The 27,840-nt window shown below is 42.4% G+C and overlaps 1 protein-coding gene across 2 annotated transcripts in view; it reads right to left on the bottom strand.

The window, feature by feature from the left end:
- Nucleotides 1–15,217: 15,217 nt before the first annotated feature.
- Nucleotides 15,218–27,840, bottom strand: part of ccdc3b (coiled-coil domain containing 3b) — a 37,989-nt gene continuing 25,366 nt past the window's right edge. The window contains exons 3-4 of one of the 2 annotated variants that reach the window (XR_014604313.1): nt 16,769–17,117; nt 15,218–16,592 (exon numbers count right to left, since the gene is read on the bottom strand). Coding sequence is in view for 1 of the 2 variants with exons in the window: in XM_084101243.1 (XP_083957369.1) it covers nt 16,833–17,117 (285 nt within the window). In the remaining variant the exon portion in view is untranslated. Of the gene's footprint in view, nt 17,118–27,840 lie in introns of both variants that reach the window. The other variant, XM_084101243.1, reaches the window with a different exon arrangement.

Raw genomic sequence — 27,840 nt, 5'->3', positions numbered from 1 at the left:
GCCTGTGGAGCTATAATAATGAGGAATTCAGACCCAAGCATTGCAGTTCCGCTTTATATAGACTACAAATGTATGATTTATATGTAAAAAGGAACGATTTAAAAGCATGATATGTCTCCTTTAAAACAAGGTCCTGACTTTCTGTGGTCATTAAAAATGCCGATCTTGGCCAAATCTGCCCATTTGCCTCTGTCCGTCATGGCTTCCTAATCATCCCCATACTGATTGGCTTCATCACTCTGTCTCCTCTCCACCAATAAGCTGGTGTGTGGTGGGCGTTCTGGCGTACTATGGCTGTTGTCGGTGGTGGTTCCCCCCGGAGGAGATTCCTCCTTCCATGTGGAAAGCGATTTGAGTACCCAGAAAAGTGCTACAGTATATAAATGTAACAAATTATTATTATTATTGTATAAAATGAATATCACAATTTGCAATCGTGCTGATATTCGAGAAAATAGCATTCTTGCTCATGTGATATTGCTTAACTGAATTATGTTATAAACAAAAAATAGAACTCATGCAAGGGCAATTGATGTCTTGAATTTTGGTTGCATTTTTATTCATTTTGGTTGCATTTCTGACCTTGCATGATGCTATTTTACATCAATGCTAGACTAGCTTGCTTGTTGTAAAGCTTAAAGAAGGACTGGCTGTATTGAGATGTTTTAACAGTGGTTTAATTTCATAGCGGTGTCAAACAGTGCCGAAGTTTAGGGCAAACACGATCATTTCCTGGCTTGTCACATTGCAGGTTCAGGAGACGTGGATGCTGCTCACCTGTGGGAGGGGCTCATGTGGTCTCGCAGAATTATTAAGAACAAGTCATCGGGCACACACTAAGAATTGAAAATTGATGCCACTGCCATAGGCCAACTGTAAACAAAAACTAAAACATAAAAAAAAAAAAAAGGGCACTTATCTGGTCAGAGGTCAAAAGGGCAAATGCTTGAGCATCACTTGAGGTCTATCTCTGCACGTGCCTGCCGTGATTTAACCTCAGTTCTAGCAAATCAAATGGATTATCTATTTTGTCAAAGAAAACAAAGCATCAAATAGAATTTGGAGTGAAAACTTCCGTACAGCCACAGGCATCGTTTGTCTGGTGTCTGGTGTCTGCGTCGTTCTGCAAGTTCATAGCCAAACTGCTAGATGCATTTGTGTCAACTTAAAAAGGCTGGACTTTTTTTAAAAATTTTTTTAATAACTGACTTTTATGTTCAGTCATGTTATTTGAATGCATTTGAACGACATAAGGGAGACCTATCAATCCTATTACGTTGGTCTTTTATGTTGGTGAGATGTGATGACTCATGGGTCACAGGGTTTCAGCGTGATAAGAGACCAGATTTTTTAATGTTTACAAGCAATCGCACTGCTAAAATGGCCTAAATATAAGTTGCACTGTAAAGAGTGGGAGAGTGACCAACTCTCAAAACGTCAATTCCCATCTGTGGGAGATGACTCAAAGGCTCTTTGTAAATATAATTGTAACTCTAAAATCAGAGTACAATTGAATGATTTCATCAAAATCAAATCTGAATAATGGACTATACTACTCCTGTCCAGCATTACTACAGCTTTTAAACTGTCCAGACTGTACTCTGGTATGCTCGTCCTTGACAGCTGCTGGACTTGATCAAAGTTCTGCATTATGTTTTACAATATGTACTTCACGAAAGACTGTAGTTCTGTCTGAAGTTGAAGCGCAACACAAAGGCAGTCGCAGTGTTGCTGTTATTCATTTTTTGTTGTCAGATACAGTACAGTACATATCAATGAATGACACATTTTTGTCTGTCTTGGTGTGTGCATGAACGTCTGTGACATGACTGCTAATTACGTTGCTTTTTCCGATCACTTACAGTGAGGAAAATAAGTATTTGAACACCCTGCTATTTTGCAAGTTCTCCCACTTGGAAATCATGGAGGGGTCTGAAATTGTCATCGTAGGTGCATGTCCACTGTGAGAGACATAATCTAAAAAAAAAATCCAGAAATCACAATATATGATTTTTTAACTATTTATTTGTATGATACAACTGCAAATAAGTATTTGAACACCTGTCTATCAGCTAGAATTCTGACCCTCAAAGACCTGTTAGTCTGCCTTTAAAATGTCCACCATTTATTATCCTAAATTAGATGCACCTGTTTGAGGTCGTTAGCTGCATAAAGACACCTGTCCAACCCATACAGTCAGTAAGAATCCAACTACAAACATGGCCAAGACCAAAGAGCTGTCCAAAGACACTAGAGACAAAATTGTACACCTCCACAAGGCTGGAAAGGGCTACGGGGAAATTGCCAAGCAGCTTGGTGAAAAAAGGTCCACTGTTGGAGCAATCATTAGAAAATGGAAGAAGCTAAACATGACTGTCAATCTCCCTCGGACTGGGGCTCCATGCAAGATCTCACCTTGTGGGGTCTCAATGATCCTAAGAAAGGTGAGAAATCAGCCCAGAACTACACGGGAGGAGCTGGTCAATGACCTGAAAAGAGCTGGGACCACCGTTTCCAAGGTTACTGTTGGTAATACACTAAGACGTCATGGTTTGAAATCATGCATGGCACGGAAGGTTCCCCTGCTTAAACCAGCACATGTCAAGGCCCGTCTTAAGTTTGCCAATGACCATTTGGATGATCCAGAGGAGTCATGGGAGAAAGTCATGTGGTCAGATGAGACCAAAATAGAACTTTTTGGTCATAATTCCACTAAACGTGTTTGGAGGAAGAAGAATGATGAGTACCATCCCAAGAACACCATCCCTACTGTGAAGCATGGGGGTGGTAGCATCATGCTTTGGGGGTGTTTTTCTGCACATGGGACAGGGCGACTGCACTGTATTAAGGAAAGGATGACCGGGGCCATGTATTGCGAGATTTTGGGGAACAACCTCCTTCCCTCAGTTAGAGCATTGAAGATGGGTCGAGGCTGGGTCTTCCAACATGACAATGACCCGAAGCACACAGCCAGGATAACCAAGGAGTGGCTCTGTAAGAAGCATATCAAGGTTCTGGCGTGGCCTAGCCAGTCTCCAGACCTAAACCCAATAGAGAATCTTTGGAGGGAGCTCAAACTCCGTGTTTCTCAGCGACAGCCCAGAAACCTGACTGATCTAGAGAAGATCTGTGTGGAGGAGTGGGCCAAAATCCCTCCTGCAGTGTGTGCAAACCTGGTGAAAAACTACAGGAAACGTTTGACCTCTGTAATTGCAAACAAAGGCTACTGTACCAAATATTAACATTGATTTTCTCAGGTGTTCAAATACTTATTTGCAGCTGTATCATACAAATAAATAGTTAAAAAATCATACATTGTGATTTCTGGATTTTTTTTTTTAGATTATGTCTCTCACAGTGGACATGCACCTACGATGACAATTTCAGACCCCTCCATGATTTCTAAGTGGGAGAACTTGCAAAATAGCAGGGTGTTCAAATACTTATTTTCCTCACTGTATATTAGGCTCTTTTTGCACTTAAATTGGCTTATTCTTACTGTTGACACTGAAAATGATGAGGATGTTTTGTTTATCTCCATGAAGCGGAATAAGCATTTAGTGGAATTCTCTTTTACATTTATCTGTCATTTAATTTTTTTTAATGTTTAAACAAATATATTATGAAGTTTTGGATCTCTAGATTAATTTATGGTTTGAACTTCGCCCTGTGTGATCAGCCTCATTGCTTTCATTAGCATCTTTAGGCAATCAGGCTCCATTACATTAATTTCCAATGTTTTCATTTTGTATTTGTTGTTGGACTTCAGATTTAAAAAAAAACATTAACTGTAATAAAGAGGTTCTATGTCGTCTTTGGTTGTGTTAACTCCCTATGGTCGCTCTTATATTATGGAAATCCTGATTAATGCCTTTTTTCTTTGAGTTTATCTTTGTCGTGTGATTACTACAGTCACAGCCATTTGTGACAGAACGAGGAACCTAACTGAAGAGATTTTTGCACTCTTTTTCCCTTTTTTTTTTTTTTGTTGTAAAATTGACCTTCCCACTGTCCAGTCACTCTGCTTGGAGCAGGGGGACCATACTCGGGACTTTATCGATCTGACGTCCCTGACTTGCTATCTGTACCTCTCGCTCTGTCTTCTAACTCAATTTGATATATTCCAGTGTTAAAAATTAATAGAGATAGAATTGTTCAATTTACATTTGCTTCTGTTAAAAAGATAAACGTAATAATCTCTGGGGAAATTCTGGGATGAGAAACCTACTACTGAATCAAAAGCTGGGAAAACTGTTAAACACATCAGCTCTCAGAGACTGTATTATTGCCAGCATTCTTGTCTGTCTGAGATGTTGTGGGCCATAAAACATGCTTGGAAGGCTGTGTCTATAGACTGGATTTTGCAAACTCCCACATACCATTCGCTAATCACATGTGCAACAGGCTAATCTAGCAGGTTTGCTCTTTTTCCATCTGCTACTGAGCAGAATGTCCTGGCACTGATCCACCCCTTCATTTACTCTTTAATTATGCGAGTGCTGACTTTTCCTTTGTTATGCCTGTGGCTCTGTGTTTAAAATGCTTCTTGTTCCACTGCTTTTCTTGGAGGTCTTGTTGTTTTGTTGTCTCTTAGATTGAGGGATTTCATTTTTTAAAGTTATAATTATAATTAGGAATAACCTTAAACTTCTGCTTAAAGGATTTGTTCACTTCGGAATTAAAATTGCCTGATAATTTACTCACCCCCACGTTAACCAAGACGTTCATGTCTTTCTTTCTGCAGTCGAAAAGAAATTAAGGTTTTTGAGGAAAACATTCCAGGATTTTTCTCCATGTAGTGGACTTCAATGGGGTACAATGGTTTGAAGGTCAAAATTGCCGTTTCAATGCAGCTTCAAATGGCTCTAGACGTTCCCAGGCGAGGAAAAAGGGTCTTATCTAGCGAAACGATCGGTCATTTTCTAAAAAACAACAACAATTATATACTTTTTAACCACAAATGTTCATCTTGCACTAGCTCTGCGATGTGCCACGCATTATGTAATCGCGCGTGTTCTGGTAAAAAAAATGTAGAGTAGGGCGAAAAACTCATCTAATTTTTTTTTTTTTTTTTTTTTTTGTAAATGCCATTTGACTTAAGCTCCTTGTACACTGAGGGCCCTATCTTGCACCCAGCGCAATTGACTTTGTACACCGACGCATGTATCATTCCTATTTTGCACCTGCGCACAGCAGACTTTTCCCTCCACAGACGCACGTCGGTAATTTAGGAAATGAACTTGCGCTCCCGGGGGCGGTTCAGCGAAAAGAGGAGGCGTGTTCGGGCGCAAACGTTCCCTGGTGCTATTTTGCAGGTTTAGAAAACAATTCCGCCACTGACCAGGAAAAACCCAGTCTAAAGTCAGTGGCGCGTTGCTCATGTTATTCATATGCTATTTTAAGGGCGCATGCTTGGCCATAATCAATGTAGCGTGTGCACAACGCGCATGCACTTTGTTTATCTCATCTACACACAGACGCAGCAGTTCTCATTTTTAGAAAACCATACATTATTACAAGGAAAAATATTAACACACAAGGGAAATCATTGTTGTGTCCATGAAGATGTGAAAAAATAGGCATAAATCTAGCTTACACATTTACCCAAATTTGTATACGCCTGTTTAACCGAAGCTAATTTGTGTGGGTTTCTCCCATCGCCATACAATGTCACTTCTCTGTCTTTTACGGCCCTGACGAGAACGTCGGTCTCCTCGGCTGTGAACTGCTCCTGGCGTGCGCCTGGCAAATCTGCCGTTATAATAGCAATCCGCCATGGAACAAGCGCACCTGCTCTTAAAGGGAATGTGAGATGATGCTCTGATTGGTTTATTTCACGTTACGCCCAAACCACACCTATGAGTAATGAAGCTACTTCAGACCAACCCATTTTAGATTTGCGTCGGGCGTAAGAGTCATTTATCCCGCCGGTATAATAGCAACAGCGCCCAAGACCCGCCCACAAAGTTACTTGCGTTTCGCGCTTGATACTTGCGTTTCAGATCGTTAAAATAGGGCCCTGAGTCTGAAATTTTCGTATGCATTTTTTCGTATTTGTCATTCGGTGGCTCTAAATTGTCAAATCACCATTCAAAATGCTTGTTATGGATGCGAAAAACGCAGAAAATCAAACCCGATCCCAAAAAAATTATGACGGACGAAAGTATCGGAGGCAGTGTGTAAACGTGATTGACAAAACATGAGGTCGTATTTATTTTTTAACGTGTGAAAATTTCGGACGCGAATTTCGGACTCAGTGTGCAAGGACCTTTAGTCTTTGCTCTTTCGCTTTGTAAACACGAGGTCTGTACTTCCGCCTATTTAACGCGTGACCTTTCAACGTGATTACGTAATGTGTGGCGCATCGCAGAGCTAGTGCAAGATGATCATTTGTGGTTAAAAAGTATAGATATTATATATTTGTTTTAGAAAATGACAGATTGTTTCACTAGATGAGACCCTTATTCCTCGGCTAGGATCGTGTAGAGCTCTTTGAAGCTATATTGAAACTGCAATTTTGACCTTCAAATCGTTGGACCCCAATCACCCCATTGAAGTCCAGTGAAACATCCTGGAATGTTTTCCTCAAATACCTTGATTTCTTTTCGACTGAAGAAAGAAAGACATGAACATCTTGGATGACGTGGGGGTGAGTAATTTATCAGAACATTTTAATTCTGAAGTGAACTAATCCTTTAAGTCTAGTTTCAGCTGCCAAGTCAATGAACCCATCTCAAAAAATCCAGACTGGTGAATTTAGAACATATTGAGGATTTGAGACTAAGGCTATGTGCTGAGTGTAGTGTACCATTATACTCTTTTACTATTCCTGAAGTATTAGTATTTACTCAGTATGGGATACTTTGATGACCCCCTGCATTTGCAAAATTGTGACCTTGTGACAAATGCAAGTAACCTTCTATTTGTAGAAGACTGAGCTAGATGTCTTAAATATTTTACTCAATATTTCATTGTATTACCAATGGACATTTAAAATCATTGATTTAATTTTATAGATTGGTAATTGAATGCCACTTGCTCAATTAAACATAACACTATGAAGTCTTGTAACAGTATACAACTGTTTAAATGTATATTGTATCTTAAAATTAACAGTTTATTATAGTAAAATATTTATTTAGCATTTTTGTTACCATTTCAAATACAATTTAAAATTGTATTTAAAAAAATAAGACTTTTATACTGGATGCCTTTTAATTTAGTAGAAATACAATGGAATGATGTATTTTCCAAAATACCTAATGGACTAATTAGATCCTCTTTTAATTCCAAACAGTAACTATTTTCCCATGTACTTCATCTCTTTACAGCCAGATAGAAATGACGGATACTGTACTTCCTGGTTATATAATCAAATGACATAAATATTGACTGTTGCCTGGATACAGGGGGTGGATCAACTTACCCACAGGTTCATCATATCCCACTCTTCCCTGTGTCACTTATCAAGCACATTCGGCATATACAAGACTGATGAATTAAGACATTTGGGTTGGAAGGTTTTTATGCCACAGTTTTGAAAATATAACTTATGGCAGCCTACACATTGTCAGCAGCAATATGCATTCATATTAGAAAATATGTATAGGTAATTTTTACCAATATATTTAAATGTTCATGCATTACCATGACTGTAAAATATATCTAAAAATCTCAGTCCTAAAACAGTGATTATAAGATACTGGTTAAAAAAGAAGGGGAAAAAAGTGGAAAGTACAGTGCCCCCTCCAAGATCAAGACCAAAGCATTTGTCATGTTTCATATTTCATGTTTTATATATATATATATATATATATATATATATATATATATATATATATATATATATATATATAAATTCAGACTCAATATAAGCTTTCTGAATAATCATACCTTAATTATAGTTTGGAAAATCTTTACAGTTTTCTACTTACCACATGCCTGAGGGCTACCTCCCATTTTGAATTGGCTATAGAGTTGGGGTTTAAGATCAGGTTTGCATTTAAAGTTTATGCCAGATGCTATGTGAACGTTTCAAATATGACTGGGGTAGTATGATACATGAACAAAACATCCATTTTTTTTAAATCCTGTACTCGCAGAAAAACAGAAAACATGAATACAACTGTTTGTATGGAATATTGCTTACTGAATACTGTGCAGTATATATTGTCTACTGCTTGCTACTTACTAAAGTGAGTTCTTTAACTTTAAGAACAGATAAACATTTTATATAACAGTATGGAAACTTTTGCTAAATTGGTTTATCACATCACATAAAACACATATCACATGTTAATATCACGTTAATGTTACTATTTGTTAATTTAGCAATTATTGTACTCCATGAGGTTGTATTTCAATAATTTCATGAGTTTGATATATAATTCTATTTGTGCTTGCGCTCTGGAGAAGATCAAATGCTTCTATTTACAGCTGTCATTAGCACAGGACAAAATTATGGCATGTCAAAATAGATATGCAGTAAGCAATGTAAATGCAGACTAATAGAAAAATATTGTAATGACTTGTAAACAATCTTAAATGTCTCACTGTGCATTGCTATTCTTATGGCGGAGCCATTGCTTGCACATTACATTTGCAATTAACTATAACACGATCTCAGCAAAAGTCAGCAGAAATTTGCATATTTCTATGAAAGGTTCCAGGTTGGAAATCCGATATCATGTGGCATTCTAGTGAAATCAAGAAGGAAATCCCAAATTTTTGAATCAAATGTAATACAGCATCCTGCTGAAAATATCAACAAAAGGAAAAAAATAAACAAAGTCATTTCTAGCGTGAAGTCTCTAAGGAAGATCACTGCAGCACCCCATATTGTCAAGACATCTGGTCTGCAGCTTGGCCGAGAAAATGGTTTATGTATAAAACGCAGTGTATGTATATCTTCTTTGGAGTGTGTTCATGGAGTAATGACAGATTCTTGCAGGGTGCAGCACTACTATGGAGTACTATGATGATGTAAATGAATATGCTTTAAAAAGAGGTCACTGGAAAGAGTAATTCAATTTCTGCCTCTTGTAAAAAATGCCAGTTCCATGCTGTTGGTTTGAACGTACTGTATATAAAAAACCTATAAATGTCTGTCGCACTTCTCCACTTCATACAGTACATTCACCGCAAGATCACTTTTCTCAGATGATTGCAAAAAAGAACACGCTGTACATTTTTTTAAGGCTAAGTTGTTCAATGTTAAATTCATACCCCTCCCTCCTCCCCCATTCAGGAACAGTCACACGCATATGGAAATGATTGGGTTTGAACCTCCTGTAAATTGTGTTGAGAAAAATGAATCAAGTAATTGGTCTGCCAAGAAAATTCCACGATAAAGTGTATGATTTCTCTTCAAATATGTTTGAAAACCTTTAGAGAAGAGATTGGGATCTGATGAAACATTTTCGCTTTGTACTTTATACTTGGCTTAGCATCACTTTGCATAAGTCGTAAATGATCATTAGATTGGGAGTTTCTCAAGCACAGGGAGAAACCCAGACTGCCTTTATGATCCCTTCAGTATCCTCAGTAGAGTTCAGCCTATTTTAAGGTCTAAAAATGATTTTTATTGCATGTCTGAGTCCAAGATTTGGCTAATGTGTGTATGTGTTTGGAAACAATGTTCCTCCAAGGGCTTCAAATTCCTGAGATGTGACATGAGAGGAAGAAGTATATCTTTCACAGGCCTCAGGAGCCTTGTGGACTATATTTCATTCTAGTGACAAGTCTTGGACTGAATTAAATTTTTTACTCTAGATGCAATATATTATCCCTTCTTCTAACCAATTAAATGTACCAATCAAACACAACCTGCATTAATGTACTTCCTGCCTGTAGTTCATGTTATAGCCTGGCAAGACCATACTTGACATCACATCACCTTTAAAGACAAACACAAATGTCTTGGTTACGTATGTAACCCTCGTTCCCTGAGTAGGGAATGGAGACATTACGTTGTGATGACGAATGGGGTTTCGCTTAGAAGGCCTATCACCTTCGAGTATTACAAAATGAGCCAATGGCAAGGAAATGCCATGGGTCTGCGGAATTTGCATAGCGTAACTCCAACCCACCATGTGGGTATATAAGGAAGTACGCTGGCAACATGCATTTATGTTTTCCTGCTGAGGAGCCGAGACTGAACTCAGGTGTTTCAGCGGTACAGCGGAACTGGCAGGGAGGCATAACATCTCGTTCCCTACTCAGGGTTACATACATAACCAAGACGAGTTACGTCGTGGCGACGAATGGGGTTCCCAGTCTAATCATGCCACCTCGGCTGTCTTCCAGTGCCCTGCATAAGTCTGAGCTCCCTGTCGTGAGACTAGCACGGACGAAGGACTCCTACTTAACACAGGAATACTAAGGTAAACTGGGAAGCATATCTCAGTGGAATATGCAACTCAATGCCTGCCCGAAGGGAGGACTTACAGAATACACATATGACCCGCGAGCGGGCTGTATATGGAAAACACTGGGGTGTCCAGCCCGCAGATACCCACCTGAGGAGAATATCGCACGTATCCAGTCCGAGGAGTGGAATGGCGAGCAAGTGAAGACACCTGAGCAGAGCCTAGTTACCAGCTAGTTGAAGTGAGTACACGGGAGGATACTGGCTCCACTCGGAGATTGTAGAATCTCGCGAATGTGTTAGGTGTCGCCCAGCTTGCAGCTCTGCAGATGTCTGTTAGTGAGCCGCCATGCACTAGAGCCCAAGAGGAAGCCACACTCCGGGTGGAGTGTGCCTTCACAGCAAGGGGGCACGGTCAACCTTGCTGCTGGTATGCCAAAGCAATGGCGTCCACTATCCAGTGAGACCAGCTCCCTTCAGCTTCCCACCATAACAGACAAAGAGCTGGTCTGAGGTCCTGAAACACTGCGTTCTGTCTACGTAAGCACGGAGGGCGCTGGACAAGTACTGGACAGAGCAGTGCCAAGGCTGGGTCTGCCTCCTCCGAGGGCAGCGCTTGCAGGTTCACCACCTGATCTCGAAAGGGAGTGGTGGGAACCTTGGGCATGTATCCAGGCCGGGGTCTCAGGATCACGTGAGAGTAGGCCAGCCCGAATTCTAGGCACGCTTTGTCAACTGAAAATGCCTGCAGGTCCCCTACCGTCTTGATGGAGGCCAATGCAACCAGGAGCGGTGTATTCATTGACAGAAACTTAAAGTCCCTGAAAGGCAAAAAAAATCTAAACACATTCTAAATGTTAGAAATGTATTGCTAAAACACATTACAAAGACTGTGAACTGTGAAGTACTGAATTGTGGAGTTAGACCGTTAAACAGTTTTTCACCGTTGCTGTGTTCAGGATTTTTTCGGCGGGGCTAAAACGGTGGCTCGATGACGCACTGGAGCCGCTGAGCTCCTGGCCCCGCCCCTACTGACTTTGATAGCTTATTTTATTTACTTGGCTGCTTTTTTTATCATTCAAAACTTTGAGGGGACCAAGTCAAACATGATTATGTATTTCTGCTCAGCTAGCAACACTGGACATCAACCACACGGCATAGGCTAATAACTTTTTTTTTCATATACTGTGTACTTTCTATAACAATTCTATCTAATAACATGTTAAACAGTACTGTTAGACAGATCGCTAACTAATGAACACAGAGAATGCGAGCATTGTTTGCCCTGGCGTTCTCAGCGCCGCCAAAATAAAGGTCCGTCGCTCCGTCAAAATAAAAGTTGCGTGCTTGCGTCACTCCCTTACCCCTCCTACCAGTTCCTATGGCCACTTGGCCAGTGCGAACGCAAACAGCAAAACAGAGTTTGGGGGAGAGTAGTTCATATAACTGTTTAGAAGTGGACAGTTCCTATAACTAAGTTCCTGTAACTACTTGGTCGGAAAGCGGCTTTTGAGGGTGGAGGGAGACAGCCTTCACTCCAACCCATCTTGCAGGAAGGAAAGCACGACACTGATCGGGCATTTTCTGGGGTCTTCTCGGCAAGAAGAGCACCAGGTGACGAAAAGGTTCCACTTCAACGTGTAGGCATGTCTTGTGGACAGTGCTCTAACGGAAGTGATGGTAGCCACCACCAGAGGTGGTAGGGTACTCAAACTTACCTCATCCCGTCCAGCAGCAATACGTGTAGGTTCCACAGATCAGGACGAGGGTACCATAGGGTGCCCCGTCTCTGAGAAAGGAGGTCCTTCCTCAGAGGAATTGGCCAGGGAGGTACTATCGCAAGGAGTACAAATTCTGAGAACCAGGTCCGGGTGGGCCAGTGAGACGCAACCAAAATGACCTGCTCCTCGTCCTCACTGATATTGCACAGAGTCTGTGAGAGAGGCTCACTGGGGGAAACGCATACTTGCAGAGGCCCCGCGGCCAGCTGTGCGCCAGTGCATCCGTGCTGAGCGTGCCCTCGGTCAGGGAATAAAACAGGCTGCAATGGGAAGAGTCGTGGGAGGTAAACAGATCTATCTGTGCATTGCTGAACTGTTCCCAAATCAGCTGAACCGACTGGGGATGAAGTCTCCATTCCCCAGGAAGTGGCTGAAACCGTGAGAGCTCGTAGGCTGCACGGTTCAGCTCTCCCGGTATGTGAATGGCTCGAAGCGACCTCAGATGCTTATGACTCCATAGGAGGAGGTGGTGGGCGAGTTGCGACATACGGCGGGAGCATAGACCACCTTGTCGGTTGATGTACGCTACTGTCGCGGTATTGTCTGAGCGACTAGTACGTGTTGGTCCTCGAGCAACGCACGGAAGCGGTGTAGATCTAAATGTACCGCCAGCAACTCATTGACATGCCAAAGGCGCTGGGGTCCTGTCCAGGAGCATGCGGCAGCATGTCCATTGCACATGGCACCCCAGCCTGTGGTGGAGGCATCTGTTGAGACAACAACATTCCTGGAAACTCGTTCTAAGGGCACTCCGGCCCGTAGAAAGCTGAGGTTCGTCCACGGGGTGAAGGTCTGACGGCAGGTCAGAGTAACTGGTACTCGGAGCGTGCCTGGTTGCCATGCGTACCTCGGAACTTGATTGCAAAGCCAATTCTGAAGCGGTCTCATATGAAACAGTCCGAGCGGGTCCTCCACTGCGGACGTCATATGCCCCAGGAGCCTCTCAAAAAACTTCAGTGGAACCGTAATCTTGCTCTGGAATTGACTCAGGCAAGTCAGCAGTGACTGTGCGCGCTCGCTCGTAAGCTGTGCGCACATGACGACCGATTCAACCATACCAAGAAAAGAGATCCTCTGCCCAAGGGAGAGTTTGCTCTTTTCCCAGTTCACCCAAAGGCCCAAACGGGCAAGGTGTCGGAGCACCAGATCCCTGTGTTCGCAAATCTGGTCTCGAGACTGAGCTAAGAGCAGCCAGTCTTCGAGATAGTTCAGGATGCAAACCCTGTGTTGCCGGAGTGGCACAAGGGCTGCCTCGACAACTTTCGTGAAGACGCGAGGGGACAAGGCTAACTCGAATGGGAGAACCGTGTACTGGTATGCCTGCGGCTCGAAAGCAAACCAAAGAAACAGTCTGTGTCGAGGAAGAATGGAGACATGAAAGTACACGTCCTTCAGGTCGATTGCTGCAAACCAATCCAACGGACGAACACATTCGAAAATGCGTTAGACTGTCGACATCTTGAATGGAAGCCTGAGAAGGGTTTTGCCGTAACCCACCGCTCTTCTTGGGTACTATGAAGTAGGGGCTGTAGAGGCCGGTCTTCATTTCAGCTGGAGGGGTGGTCTCGATCGTAGGTGGTCCAACACAGGGTGGCGACCTCTGCACGCATGACAGGGGCATGGCCACCCACCACGGTATAGCGGTTTCCCCGAAAGCGGGGAGGAGACCGTGCAAACTGAATCGCATAGCCAAGCCTGATGGTTCTCGCGAGCCTGCAGGACAGATTGGGAAGCTCCAAAAACTGAACCAGCGGGGTCATGCGAACCACAGACGGAGGTTCGCTCAGCCTCGCACATATCAACCAGATTAAGCCAGAGGTTTCTTTCCTGGAGGTTTCCATGTGGACATCACCTGACCCAAGGAGCGTGCGGTCACCTTCGTTGCCCGTCGCCGTAGGTGGCATGCAGCTCTTCTGCGAGCCCTGGATCAGCCCTACCCTTGTGCATGTCAGTAAGCACCCTGGCCTGGTAGACCTGAAGGATGGCCTTAGCATGCAGTGAGGCGGCAGGTTTCCATGTGGACATCACCTGACCCAAGGAGTGTGCGGTCACCTTCGTCGCCCATCGCCGTAGGTGGCACGCAGCTCTTCCATGAGCCCTGGATCAGCCCTACCCTTGTGCATGTCAGTAAGCACCCTAGCCTGGTAGACCTGAAGGATGGCCTTAGCATGCAGTGAGGCGGCAGCCTGCCCCGCCAGAGTAGACAAAAACCTACAGGCTTTGGAGTGGTGCTTAGGGTCTCCACACCAGGTGGAGGCGCTGTGGGGATACAGTTGTGTTACCACAGAACACTCCACGGGGGGAACCCCAGTGTACCCTTTGGCCACAGCCTCTGCAAGGGCAGAGAAGGCAGAAGAGGCCTCTGAGTAGTCGCAAAAAGTCAAAGGAGACTTCCATGATCTCATGACCTCTTCATGCACTTCCGGAAAGAAAAGAATTGAGGGCGGGTGCTGACGGGTGTCAGCATGCGCCGTCCCCCAAAAAAATCATCAAGCCTTGAGCACTCGGGACATGGCGGAGGGTTCCACTCAAGCCCGATGCTCGCAGCTGCCCGGGAAAGCATGGCAGTCAGTTCTGGATCAGACTCGGCAAGCTCTTTTGTGAGAGGAAGCTCAGCAGTTGTGCTGAAGCGCCCAGGGAGAAACACAAACGCTGTTGCAGACCACTGCACAGATCAGCAGGCAGGATGAGAAACTTGCTGGATCACGCTGTCACACCAACACAGACTGGAGAGCTGCTTGTCTCGAAGAAGCTCGAAGTAGACACAGAGAAACAGCCTTGCAGGAGTGAAGAGGACCTCTTGGCTCCGAAGCAAAAACATAACTGCATGTTGCCAGCGTACTTCCTTATATACCCACACGGTGGGGCGGAGTTACGCTATGCAAATTCCGCAGACCCATGGCATTTCCTTGCCATTGGCTCGTTTTGTAATACTCGAGGGTGATAGGCTTTCTAAGCGAAACCCCATTCGTCGTCACAACGTAACTCGAAAGGGAACATTGTTTTTTATGATATCATTAGATTCATTACATATAAAAGAAACATAAAAAATTATGGACAAATATTAAGAGAAATGTGACGTTTATTTAATTACTCATTGGAATACATGTGAATGTGTTAAACAGAAAATGATAGTACATTTTATTTTACAATTAAAAAACACCATTTTTAAAACCTTTTCAGTAAACGGTTCCTTAAATGGTGAACATTTTCACTTTAGCTTCACTGAGTAAAGGTTATATATATCAGGTGCTCAGCACCCTGTTTGCAATTATAAAACTCATAAAAAATAAAAACTTAAATGGAAAAAGGAAAGCTGATCCTAAAAAAGGAGATTTGTGATGTGCATTGACTCTTAGGATTATGTTTTAGCCATAAATGGTCAAATATGGAACTTCTAAACAAAAGCTCAAAACCAGATTTTGTGTCTAGATGGATGTTTCAGCTGAAAGACTTTTAGAGTAATGTGTAAGGGTGACTTTTTGTGAACTGAAAGTCAATGTTGCTTCACTGTGCCAAAATTAATTTCCATATAAACACCTGGCCAAATAAATTCACAAGACAACTGTATCCGTGATCTTGTCAGGCTCTGCCCGATTAACAATGACATGTGCATCTTGGCAGGAAGACCAAATTTGCTTTCACAAAAACATTATTTTCGATTATGATTGGATGATTACTGGCCTAAACCTCATGCTGTGGTTATATAAGTTGTAATATATATATCAGTATTTTCAGATTTTGATAAAGGATCATGATACTTTATATTCATCAAAGTCAAAACATTGTATGATTTTTGTTATTTTTAGTTTTGATGATATTGTACTTTTAGGCTATGTTCAAACTGCAAGCTTTAATGCTCAATTCTGATTCATTGCTCAGATCTGAATTTTTTTGTTTGGCTGTTCACACGTGGCCAATTTCAGATTTGAGTGTGAACTGGTTTCAGTCCTGAACTGACTGAAACCAGTGCAAAAGAACGATAACAAAGACGGCGCACAGCACACTGTCATACTCAAGTAAACACAGTGGTACAGAAGTCAGCATTTATGTGTTCATTTTTAAGGTGATGTGTTCAGACAAATCAGAATCGAAAAGATTAGATTCCATGTGGTTTGTTCTGTTTACACCGTTAGATATATATAAAAATCACATCTGAGGGGCATATGAGCAAAAAAAGAAAAATTGGATTTGGGCCACTTTTGCCTACAGTGTGAACGTAGCCTTATTATATGAAAAAAGTTGTTTGTCTAAACCTTCTGAAGTCATTAAAGAACAGTTTAACTAGTCTAATGCCTCTTTGCAAGATGGATTTATTTGTCTATCCATTTTGAAGTATAATCCACAGTAGAAGGTTCATTGCAGATGAGAACCTTTTGAAGGCTACACTATTTTCATAGATCCCTATGACCTTTCAGCATTAGTCTAGATCAGGGTTCACCAATCTCGGTCCTGGAGGGCCGCTGTCCTGCAGAGTTTAGCTCCAACCAGCTCCAACACACCTGTTTGAAAGTTTCTAGTATGCCTAGTGAGACCTTGATTAGCTGGTTCAGGTGTGTTTAATTGGGGTTGGAGCTAAACTCTGCAGGACAGGGGCCCTCCAGGACCGAGATTGGTGAACCCTGGTCTAGATCTGCCAATACACCATCATTTCAATCAACGTTCCTTCAGTGCAGGAACAGCTCTTAGTTCTTGAGCTTTTTGGGCAGGATTTTCCTGAGAGTAGGCTTCTGGTCCTGGGTGGTGTCCTGCTGTGGATGGGGTAACTCTGGTTCGGCTTCGTGAAGCTGTTTGAAGCTTTGAACTGGCTCTTTGGTCTCTCGTTTGGCCTGCCTCAAGAGACGTTTCATGTTCTTCACCTTGTCTCTCAGGTGATTGTTGGCCTTTTCCAGGATTTTCACTTTTTGAGAGAGGTTTTTGACTTTCTCTTCCTCCTCAAATAAGGCCTTCTGCACATTGGAGCACCATAGCTAAATGAAAGTAAACAGAAAGTAAATTGAAGTAAACAGGAAGTACAAAATCCATAAAGCATCTGTTTGGCTCCTATACTTATAAACATGGTCTAAAATAAACTTCAGAAGCAGATTGAGTCTTTTGTGGCAATTTAAAGTAGAATATTCTTGAACTGTAAAAGTTTCTGTGTCAAGCAACTCTGTTTTCACCAAAAGCAAAAATGCAACACTAAACAAAATCACAACCATTCAGAACGGCTATTTAATATTCAATTTACAGCTATTTGGTGCTTTTTTTTAAGTACAGTTTGATGTAAAGTCCTTCATTGCTCAACTTACTGTACATCAGGCATGTGGTTTAATGTATTTGGAGTATGATATAGAGAGAAAACATAATTCATTTGGCTGTATTTTAATCAGGCTCTGATTATCAGTTGGAAATCAAAGCAGCTGAAACTCAGGGTTTCCCATACATTCATTAATTTGTGGCGGCCCGCCACATATCAATGCTGACCGCCACGGATTGATTCAGATTTTTTAACTATTTAATATGGGTAAAATTGTATTTTATTCGCGCTGCTTGCTCCCCCTTTCTCTCACAAACTGACAATGGAGGCACGACTAGCCCCTCCTTCTCTTACCGCACGATCTGAATCAAAACATGAGCATGTAGAGGGCGGATTGTTGCCGGTGCTTAATGCTTATTCCCCCAGAGAAGATTCCAGAATCAATCCGGAGTTGAATGGTTAGTATAATGAACACTGTTGCTCAACACAACTCTGAGAAGTTGTCTAGATGTTAAGCGCGGTCGCGTTTCATTACAGATTCGCGCAAAACTTTTGCGATTTTTTTTCTTCTAAATATCCGTTACAACTATTGCGAAATGACGGCGTTTCCATTAACCGATGTTATGCGACTAAAACGTAATTTGTTCCTCTCGCGATCAGTCATTCCAAAAATCATTGCAACGGACGTTGGTAGGTTCATATCACAGCCACCAGACTAGACATTATATTATTATTATCTCCAGGTTCAGGTTGGTGTGTGTTGGTTTTTGTCCACCTCAATCTCCAGGTGTGCGTGTGTGTGTGTGTGTGTGTCTGAGTCTGTGTGTGTCCACCTCCAGGTCCAGTTTGGTGTGTGTGTGTGTGTGTGTGTGAGCCTGTGTGTGTCTGAGTATGTGTTTGGGTCTGAGTGTGTGTGAGTGTGCGTCTGTGTTTGAATCTGTGTGTGTGTGAGTCTTTTTGAATGTGTGTGTGTGAGCCTGTGTTTGAGTGTGTCAGTAAGTTTGTGAGTTTGTGTGTGTGTGTGTGTGTGTGTGTGTGTGTGTCCAGTTCCAGGTTTGTGTGTGAGCAAAATTAGCAACAAAAAGTCTGTGGAGCAGTCATAGCATAGAAAGTGTAGCAATGGCTATGTCTTTAAGTTATCTGACACTAACTGTTGGCAATGGGAATGTGTACTTGTCAATAAAAATATATGATATATATATATAAAGTTTATATATATGATGTATATATAAACATTATATATATATATATATATATATATATATATATATATATATATATATTAATATATATATATATTATATAATGTATATATATATATGATATATTTAACTTAATCACCCCCCCCCCCCCCCCCCCCCCCCCCCCCCCCGGTCCCCAAACACCACACCACCGCAAATAGAATCTAATTCTGTGGGAAACACTGAAACTCATTTGAAACTTTTGATAACATATGTTGTTTTTGATACGCAACAGTAACTTCATAATCCATGGGGAAAGCAAAGCATTTGATGCTTGCCTCTCACATGTGTTCCTAAGTCTTGCCTGAAAAAGATTTTACATCTGAAAATTAGTCACAGCTGGGCCTTTTCTTTAAGTGTGGGTTCCCTGGGTAGATCTAACCATCATGCTTGCACCTGAACCTGCATGTAGGTCAGATGTGATTGTAGATTTGCGTTATATAAACATGTAAAGACTGTTGTCAATGTGGAATATATTTAGGAAACTAAATAGAGGTCATATGAAAGTACTGAGTACTGAGGTCATACCAAAGTTCTTCTGGCATCAGTGTAGCAAAAAAAAAAAGAAAAAAAAAAAGATTAGTTGCCCAATATAAATGTTTAAAAAAGCTTTACATGATTGTTAACTGAAGAAGACAGGGTTGATTTCCATTGGGTGCTACTTTCATTTCCTATGGGGATCAATCTTTTGTTGACTGCTCTCTCAGACATATGGTAAAGGCATGGGAAATGTTATTTCTTAATCATATTCATTATGATATCCAGGACTACTACATAAAATGCAGCCAGGACTGCTTGCATGGCCAGTTTAAAAGCAATGAAGACACCCAAAAATTAAAATCTATCATAATTTAATCACATTCATGCCATTCTAATGTAATAGAAAAAGGGACTTGAATGTACTTAATTGTATTGAAAGACAGACCAGTATTTAAGAAAAAATTATGTGCACGTTGAAGATCTCAAAAATGAATTTTATTACATGACAGAATGAACCCAGAACCTCCAAATCTTAAACCTTTTATCCTGTTACAGTTAACAACTCTTAATGTAATTGAAGTTGCTCTTGTTGTAAGAGCTGTGGTCTGTATGTTAATGAAGTTGAGACACCCCATTGTCTGAGAAGGTTCTCTGTGTCCCACACCCAGTCCCATTCTTCAATTGACTACCATTTGCTCAGGATGTGATCAATGGTGAAGAAACCATATAACTTGACTTCCTTCATCTCGATGATAATTAAGCCATTTTGGGGATGAGCTCATTCTAAAATATATTTTGGAGTGGAATCTGGGTTGAGACAAACTACAATTTCTTACAGTCCCCTCTCTGATGCTCTTGGCCCAGAAGAAGCATCACATCCACTCCCTTCTCACAGATTACACCTCCCTTCTCTGTTGGGCAGGTACCCAGTGGCGGTGAAGCCCTGCCTTAGGTTGTCCCCCTCTGGCCACCGGAGAATCTTACCCGTCTTTGGGTCGACACCTCATGCACACTGGTTACAGCTCCATCCAATTGGGCAGAATTATCAAAGAGACTCTTCTAAAATTTGACAAGATGATACACAAACATTTTCTTGGGTGTGGGTGAGAAGACATTCAAGAACCATCACAGCCAGTAGGAGTGTCCTAAAGCGATCATTAAGTTATCTACAATTCGACGTTTAAACAGAACACATAACATAATGCATTGCCAAATAATAAGAAAGATGCATACAGCCGTTTAAAGGTTACATTCCATATTAAACCAGAATAGGCCATATCTAAGTCTCCATCATACATTTGTTTTGCAAAATCTTGTCTTTCTTCAAGGCCTTGTTGGGCTCATCACAGTGTCTATCTTTCATTTTCCTCAGTGATATTAGCATATTGTTTAGTTTTGATAACTCAAACAATCAACAATCAATAGACAATATAATGTGTGTGTGTGTGTGTGTGTGGTTTTTCATTTTATCATGTGTTTTGTGTCCATTTTCTCAGTGTGGACATACTTTATCCACTTGTTTTCCCTTTATGTGGAAAGACTGCTGTCCGTAGTTTCTGAAATGGTTTGTTTCTTAATGTCCTCTTGTTACTCTTCAACAGACCCAATCAAGCTAATTGTAATCACAGGGTGGGTCAGTTGATTGTAAGGCCTATATATCTCTGTATCAAATGTGTTTTACCATTTGCCTGAGGAAGACCCAGTAGGGTCGAAACGTTGCCTTTTTATTCAAATATGGGAGTAAGTAGCAGTGTTGCGGACATTACAATCTTTTTACTTTATTAGTCCCTTTTTTGTCCAGCACCTGCCAGAAGGTGGGATGTGCACACAATAACTTTTTTAACACTCTTGTTACTCTTCTCATTGTCCATTCTTTTCCACTTGGAAAAAGTCCTTCTAGAAGAAGCAGTCACTGGTGTTGTTCGAGTCTGTGCCTCTTCATCAGTTCCATCCATCCCATTGTGGGTCTCAGGCCAGGGTTTCTAGGTCTTTTAGGGCCTGGAGTTCTGGATCTCGCAGGTCTGGAAATCTCTGTATTTTGTTCTTTTTCTTGAGAAAATCTCCTGGCTCCACTGGTTCTACTTCCTTCTCGTCCTTCGAATGACCATTTCATCTTTCTCCAGGAGGTTACACATTTCAGACAAACATCTTGATGCTTATATCTGAAACAATTAATTAAAAGAAGAGGTTGCCCCCCTTTTCCCCACAAGAATCTTTTCACATTCAAAACATTAAAGTCACCGGTTTAATCAAATGAACATCAAACATCAGTAATGTCTTAAAAATTCATTTTAAAATTAATATCATTCAAACTTTTAATATAAATTACAACTACATATCAATGCTAATAAAACAATTTTCATAAAGAATCCCCCCCCCCCCCCCTTTGATAGTAAACCTTTTTCTAAAATGTGTTACTAACGTAAAACTAATTCTACTTTGCATCAGCATTTGCTTTTAACTGAGCTACAGTCATGTTTCTGGTGCAGTGATATGTTTGACAAGGTGTAAATGGCTTATTCTTTATTTCCTTTCAACAGTACCAACTGGGTTTCTAAAGTGCCTATTTTCTTAAGCGAATCACGATAGCCCATCTTTCTTTTGTGTGAAAAGTGACACTTTTGTTTTGTTTTGAAAAACAAAACAAAAACAAGACCCCTGTGTCCCATCTTTCCACAAGCAAAACAATCAACTTCCTGATCTTTTCTTCCTTCCATATAATTTCACTAGCCTGGTAGTTATTATTATTATTTTAATTACCCCAAAATTGAGATGCTCATTTTCAACCTCTAACTCATCTACTCTCCTCCTAGTTACTATACAAAGCACAAACAGCTTGAAGTGCATTATCGATTTTTTCTTTTTTGTTCCTAGGCATTTTGGGATAATTTTCAAACTTAGAGATAACCCACTTATATGGTTAATCAACAATATTCTCTATTCCATCAAACATTTCCTGAGAACCATGTTTAGCGATGTATTTCACAATCATTGCTTCAATTTTCAAAAGTCTTATCGGGCTTCAGAGTATCTCGTGATCTAATAGTTATTCACAAAGTCTGATTTAAATGACTACACATTATCTAGTTCCTTTAAGATATCCGTTAGTCTAATTATTCACAGCTCCATTACTTCGGACGTAAATTAACAAATTAGCCACACTACCTGAGGCTTCTAAACTTAACCACGGCCACAATCCATTGGGCCTTAAATTTCATTACACAAAACAGTTAAGAAATGTAACACTGTCAGTCTGTCACAGTGCATCTTAAGTCGGACAAAACCACACTACGTCTGGTTTTATGTTATATTCTTAAAACAACCTACTTAGCCACCGTTCTTCGGGTTTAAACAATATTTATCAAATTTAAAACACTTCCACAGTAGGTCGGGCAGAACCACTGCTTCGGGTTCTTGTTTTAAACTTCACAGAGTGACGGCGCGTCAGACTCACTAGTCTATACTATAACACACAATAGTTGTGAAATAATTCTGTGACCACACTGCGTTGGGTCTATTCAATTACTTTAGAATTTCCTCAGAATTATAACAATCAGTTTCAAGTACGTTAGAAACATACACATTTGTTTCAGTTACTTTAGAAACAACCAATCTAATATAACTCTGCCACCACACTACTTCGGGTTGATTCAATTACTTTAGAATCTTAACAGAATTATAAGAGACCAGCACCAAGTTTCAGTTACTTTAGAAACTTTACACTTAAGCACTTTGTTTCAGTTACTTTAGAAACAACAATTCCAATTCAACTCTGCCACCACACTGCTTCGGGCTGATTCAGTTTCGTTAGAATCTTCGTACGGAATCGTACGGAATAGGCTTAACAACTCCTCCTGCTAATACTGAATAAACCAAATTCTCTTCTGTCCTTAAAATGTTCCTTTCTAGATTTTTTTAAACGAGGGGGTTCCCTGACAAAAAACAGCATAAAAGAAAGAAAACAGCTTTTTCTTACCTTTCCCCACTTTTTGTTAGAAATCCCTCACTGGGTGGCTCGCCAATGAAACAAAAAATGATGTGGACGTCGAAGATTTCAAAAATGAGATGGCAAGGTACACGAAGCACCTTGGGTTCACCGGCGTCAGAATGAACCCAGAACCTCCAAATCTTAAACCTTTTATCCTGTTACAGTTAACAACTCTTAATGTAATTGAAGTTCCTCTTGTTGTAACAGCTGTGGTCTGTACAGTATGTTAATGAAGTTGAGACACCCCATTGCCTGAGAAGGTTCTCTGTGTCCCACTCCCAGTCCCATTCTATAATTGACTACCATTTGCTCAGGATGTGATCAATGGTGAAGAAACAATATAACTTGACTTCCTTCATCTCGATGATAATTAATGTAAGCCATTTTGGGGATGAGCTCATTCTAAAATATATTTTGGAATGGAATCTGGGTCGAGGCAAACTACAATTACTTACAAGTATATTCTTCTAAATTTCCCCTGTTGTGTTCCACAATATATTAATTTGACTGCACTGACACTATTGGATGAGAACAAAACTTGAATGATGAAGAAACTGTTTTCTGCAGAGCTGTTTTATAGCTGATTGGACTTTGTTTCATAATTGACGAATCTCGCAACATTGACAATGTTACTGAACTGCATCAATACTGAATTGACTTGAGCTGAATAACAACACTATTGTCTTCTGTAAAGCTGCTTTACAGCAGAATTCGAATTTGTCTTATATCTGATGAAGTTTGCATTGATCGTTTTTTGCCATTTTATTACCGTGAAACTGCTTTGAAACAATCTGTATTGTATAGTGCTATAGAAATAAAGGTGACTTGACTAGACTTGACAAAAATCACAATACAACAACAGTATGAATGCATGTAACGTTTAAAGATTTAGATCTGTGCTATTTAAGTATTATTAAGATACTATTATAGTTTTAATAATATTTTAAATAATAATTTAAAAAAACTTGTGTAATTCATGACCTATGTTTAGGTTTCATAATTCTTGTGACCCCCACTCAACTCAACCCAAATAACAGTTCCCTCTCAACAGAACTCTATGCTGCATCATTAAGTTGACACTATGGGGATGCCCCCAGACTTGACCGGTGTCTGAAGCACGTGTGAAACACGTCAACTAGTCGGCAGACGGCAGTCCTTTGGCGTCACATGGGGCACACGTGCGTATAAAAGGGTACCTGCATTAGACATCATCAGCCTTTTTGTCTTCAGGAGCCGCTTGTCTATGTGTGCGTGTGAAAATATTGTTGGTCAATGTGAGCTTATGCCAGTTTAGAGAGTGTTTATCAACAGCTTGCATCATGGCCAGTGATGTACACGAGCTCTGTGTTATGAGAACAGAGCGGGAGAGCTGAATGTACACACTGGTGGGTAAATTCCGCTCTTGCTTGACTCTTTTCTTGAGGGATGAGAGTCAAGCTTCTGTACCTCATGGTTTGGACCCTGTGTCTGCTGAAGCAGTGTGATAGCTTTGATCGTGGGTATTGTGGAAAATAAAGTAAAGATGATAAACGAATGACAAGGAAGCACAAAAAATTAACATACAGTACACAAGAGTACAATCTAGAGTTCATTGTTAGTTGCCAGCAGCACACATTCAAAACCATGTTACTCGCATATGGAGCAGAAACAACACAACCTCAGTGTCCGTTTTCAGGCCTTCCCGTTTAGGTCTCTCCAATGCTGGAAAGCTTTTCTAATATTACAGTTTTTCTCCATTGGTTTGGCTCATTTCTTGAAACAGAAATGACATTCTCAAAACAACATGGACAAACCTCCAAACCACTTGGCAATTGTTCACAACAGAATTGAATTTCTCATTCATTTAATCAAATTGCAAATGTCTAAGTACATGTCTCAATGTCTCAGTACATCTTTGCAAATGATTAAGTACAGGTAGCCTACATTTAGCACAATTTCCAAGTGAATAGATCTTGTTGATCTAAACTGATTGTTGATTCTTAGTCTAATTGTCACATTCTGGGTTTTGTTTCTTGTTCTTGGTTCTCGTCTTGTCATGTGATTCCCTGTTTGTCATGTGATCCTGCCATGTGTCTTGTCATTGGTTAATCGTCTGATTATTATTCACAGGTGTCCCTTGTCTTGTCGTTAGTCTTGTGTATTTAAGCCCTCATGTTTGCCCTGTGTCTTTGTCTAGTATTGAATGTTTGTGAGTCTTTATTTGCCTGAGGTTGACCCGAGATGGACTCTAGCTCAATATATAGATTTTGTTTTGCTATTTTGTGGGTCCCCCTTCACAGTGAGCCCACTCAGCCCGTCAGCCCTCAAGCCTGGTAAACCAGAGCTCCGTAACCACCCTGGATCAGACGCTGGGATCATCTGGCCCCGAGCCCACAAGCTGGTGTCGAATAGCGCCAATCTGTCGTCAAAAATGTTCGACCCAGCCCTTATGTCTGTCAGGGGGGCCTTCAAGTATGCTACTCCAGCTGATCCAGAGTCAGTCACCAGCACTAGCGACCCTGCACGTCACGTCAGTCCTGCCGAGCCAGAGCTTCACGTCAGTCCTGCCGAGCCAGAGCTTCACGTTGTCACGTCTGCCGAGCCAGAGCTTCACGTCGTCATGTCTGCCGATCCAGAGACTGTTCACGTCGCTTCTGCCCATCCAGAGACTGTTCACGTCGCTTCTGCCGATCCAGAGACTGTTCACGTCGCTTCTGCTGATCCAGAGACTGTTCACGTCACGCCCGCAGAGCCAGTGTCTCCGGACAAGATGGCCGCCGCCGAGCCAGTGTCTCCGGACAAGATGGCTGCCGCCACCGAGACAATGTCTCCGGACAAGATGGTCACTGCCGAGCCAGTGTCTCTGGACAAGATGGCCGCCGCCACTGAGCCAGAGTCTGTGATGGTCCTGCCCAGCTCAAAGCCCTCTTCGCCGCTGGTTCTGCCCAGCTCAAAGCCCTATTTGCCGCTGGTCCTGCCCAGCTCAAAGCCCTCTTCGCCGCTGATCCTGCACAGCTCAAAGCCCTCTTCGCCGCTGGTCCTGTCCAGCCCAGAGCCGCCTTCGCCGCTGGTCCCGTCCACTCCAGAGCCTCCATCGCCGCTGGTTCCATCCAGCCCAGAGTCTCCTTCGCCACTGGTTCCGTCCAGTCCAGAGCTTCCTTCGCCGCTGGTCCCATCCAGCCCAGAGTCTCCTTCGCCGCTGGTTCCGTCCAGTCCAGAGCTTCCTTCGCCGCTGGAACTGTCCAGTCCAGATCTTCCTTCGCCGCTGGTCCCGTCCAGCACAGAGACTTTTCCGCCGCTGGTTCTGCCCAGTCCTGAGCCTGTCTCCATCCCAGAACCTCAGCCCTCACCAGAGATTGCCGCCCATAGATATCATATATAAACGCTAGATGTCTTATGGCGCAGTCACTTCCGGCATCACCGTTCGGCCATCTTGTGTCAGTGCTCTGTGCATTAAGGTGAGTGATCAGCATGCACACAAATCCTCATATCTCGCTGAAATATTGACGGATTTACAAACGGTTTGGTTTCTTACAAACGTTATTAACGTGGCTATAATTCCGAATGCTTGAACATGTATGTTATAATTTTTCATATGTATGCAGTGTATGTATGTAGTGTCATAACTACATCTCTGACGTTTATAACAAACCAAACCGTTTGAAAATCGGTAGAAAATTGGGCAAGTTATGGTTATTTAAAAGTATTTGCACCATTAAACGAGTGAGCGAGCGCACTGCCGCAAGATGGCCGCCACGTGCGGACGTCGACCTCCATTGGCCAGCAGCGCGCACGAGACATCTAGCCTTTATATATGATATCTATGTTGCCGCCGGCATGCCAGAACCTCAGCCCTCACCAGACATGGCCGCCGACATGCTTGTTCTTGAGCCGGTGTCTGTTCTTGAGCCGGTGTCTGTTCCTGAGCCGGTGCCTGCTCCAGCCTATGTCTCCGTAGCTGTCCCCAAGAAAATTTTTTGGGGGGGCAGTAGGTCCCGCGATTGGACCATGGAGGCCGCGCCGCCATGGTCGCCTCTTCAGCCAGCTCCTCCCTGGCCGCCCGACGGGTCGTCTCCTCCCTGGCCGCCCGAAGGGTCGTCTCCGCCCTGGCCGGCCGAAGGTTCGTCTCCTCCCTGGCCGGCCGAAGGTTCGTCTCCTCCCTGGCCGGCCGAAGGTTCGTCTCCTCCCTGGCCGGCCGAAGGTTCGTCTCCTCCCTGGCCGCCCGAAGGTTCGTCTCCGCCCTGGCCGCCCGAAGGTTCGTCTCCTCCCTGGCCGCCCGAAGGGTCGTCTCCGCCCTGGCCGCCCGAAGGGTCGTCTCCGCCCTGGCCGCCTGAAGGGTCGTCTCCTCCCTGGCCGCCTGAAGGGTCGTCTCTGCCCTGGTCGCCTGCACGGCCTGCTCCGCCCTGGTCGCCTGCACAGCCTGCTCCGCCCTGGTCTCCAGGTCCTCTGCCGCTCCACGGGCCTGGCCCTCCATCCCGCCCCCGGGTCCGCCTCCGCTCCACCACCCTCCTGAACTATTGTTTTTTTGTTTTGATGGGCATCGGGAGTCGCCCATAGAGGGGGGGCTATGTCGCATTCTGGGTTTTGTTTCTTGTTCTTGGTTCTCGTCTTGTCATGTGATTCCCTGTCATGTGATTCCCTGTTTGTCATGTGATCCTGACATGTGTCTTGTCATTGGTTAATCGTCTGATTATTATTCACAGGTGTCCCTTGTCTTGTCGTTAGTCTTGTGTATTTAAGCCCTCATGTTTGCCCTGTGTCTTTGC

Source organism: Abramis brama, assembly GCF_963993115.1.
Source record: "Abramis brama genome assembly, chromosome: 23".
Lineage (NCBI taxonomy): Eukaryota > Metazoa > Chordata > Actinopteri > Cypriniformes > Leuciscidae > Abramis > Abramis brama.
Note: the sequence above shows the minus strand (reverse complement) of the source record. Positions and strands in the feature narration are given on the sequence as shown.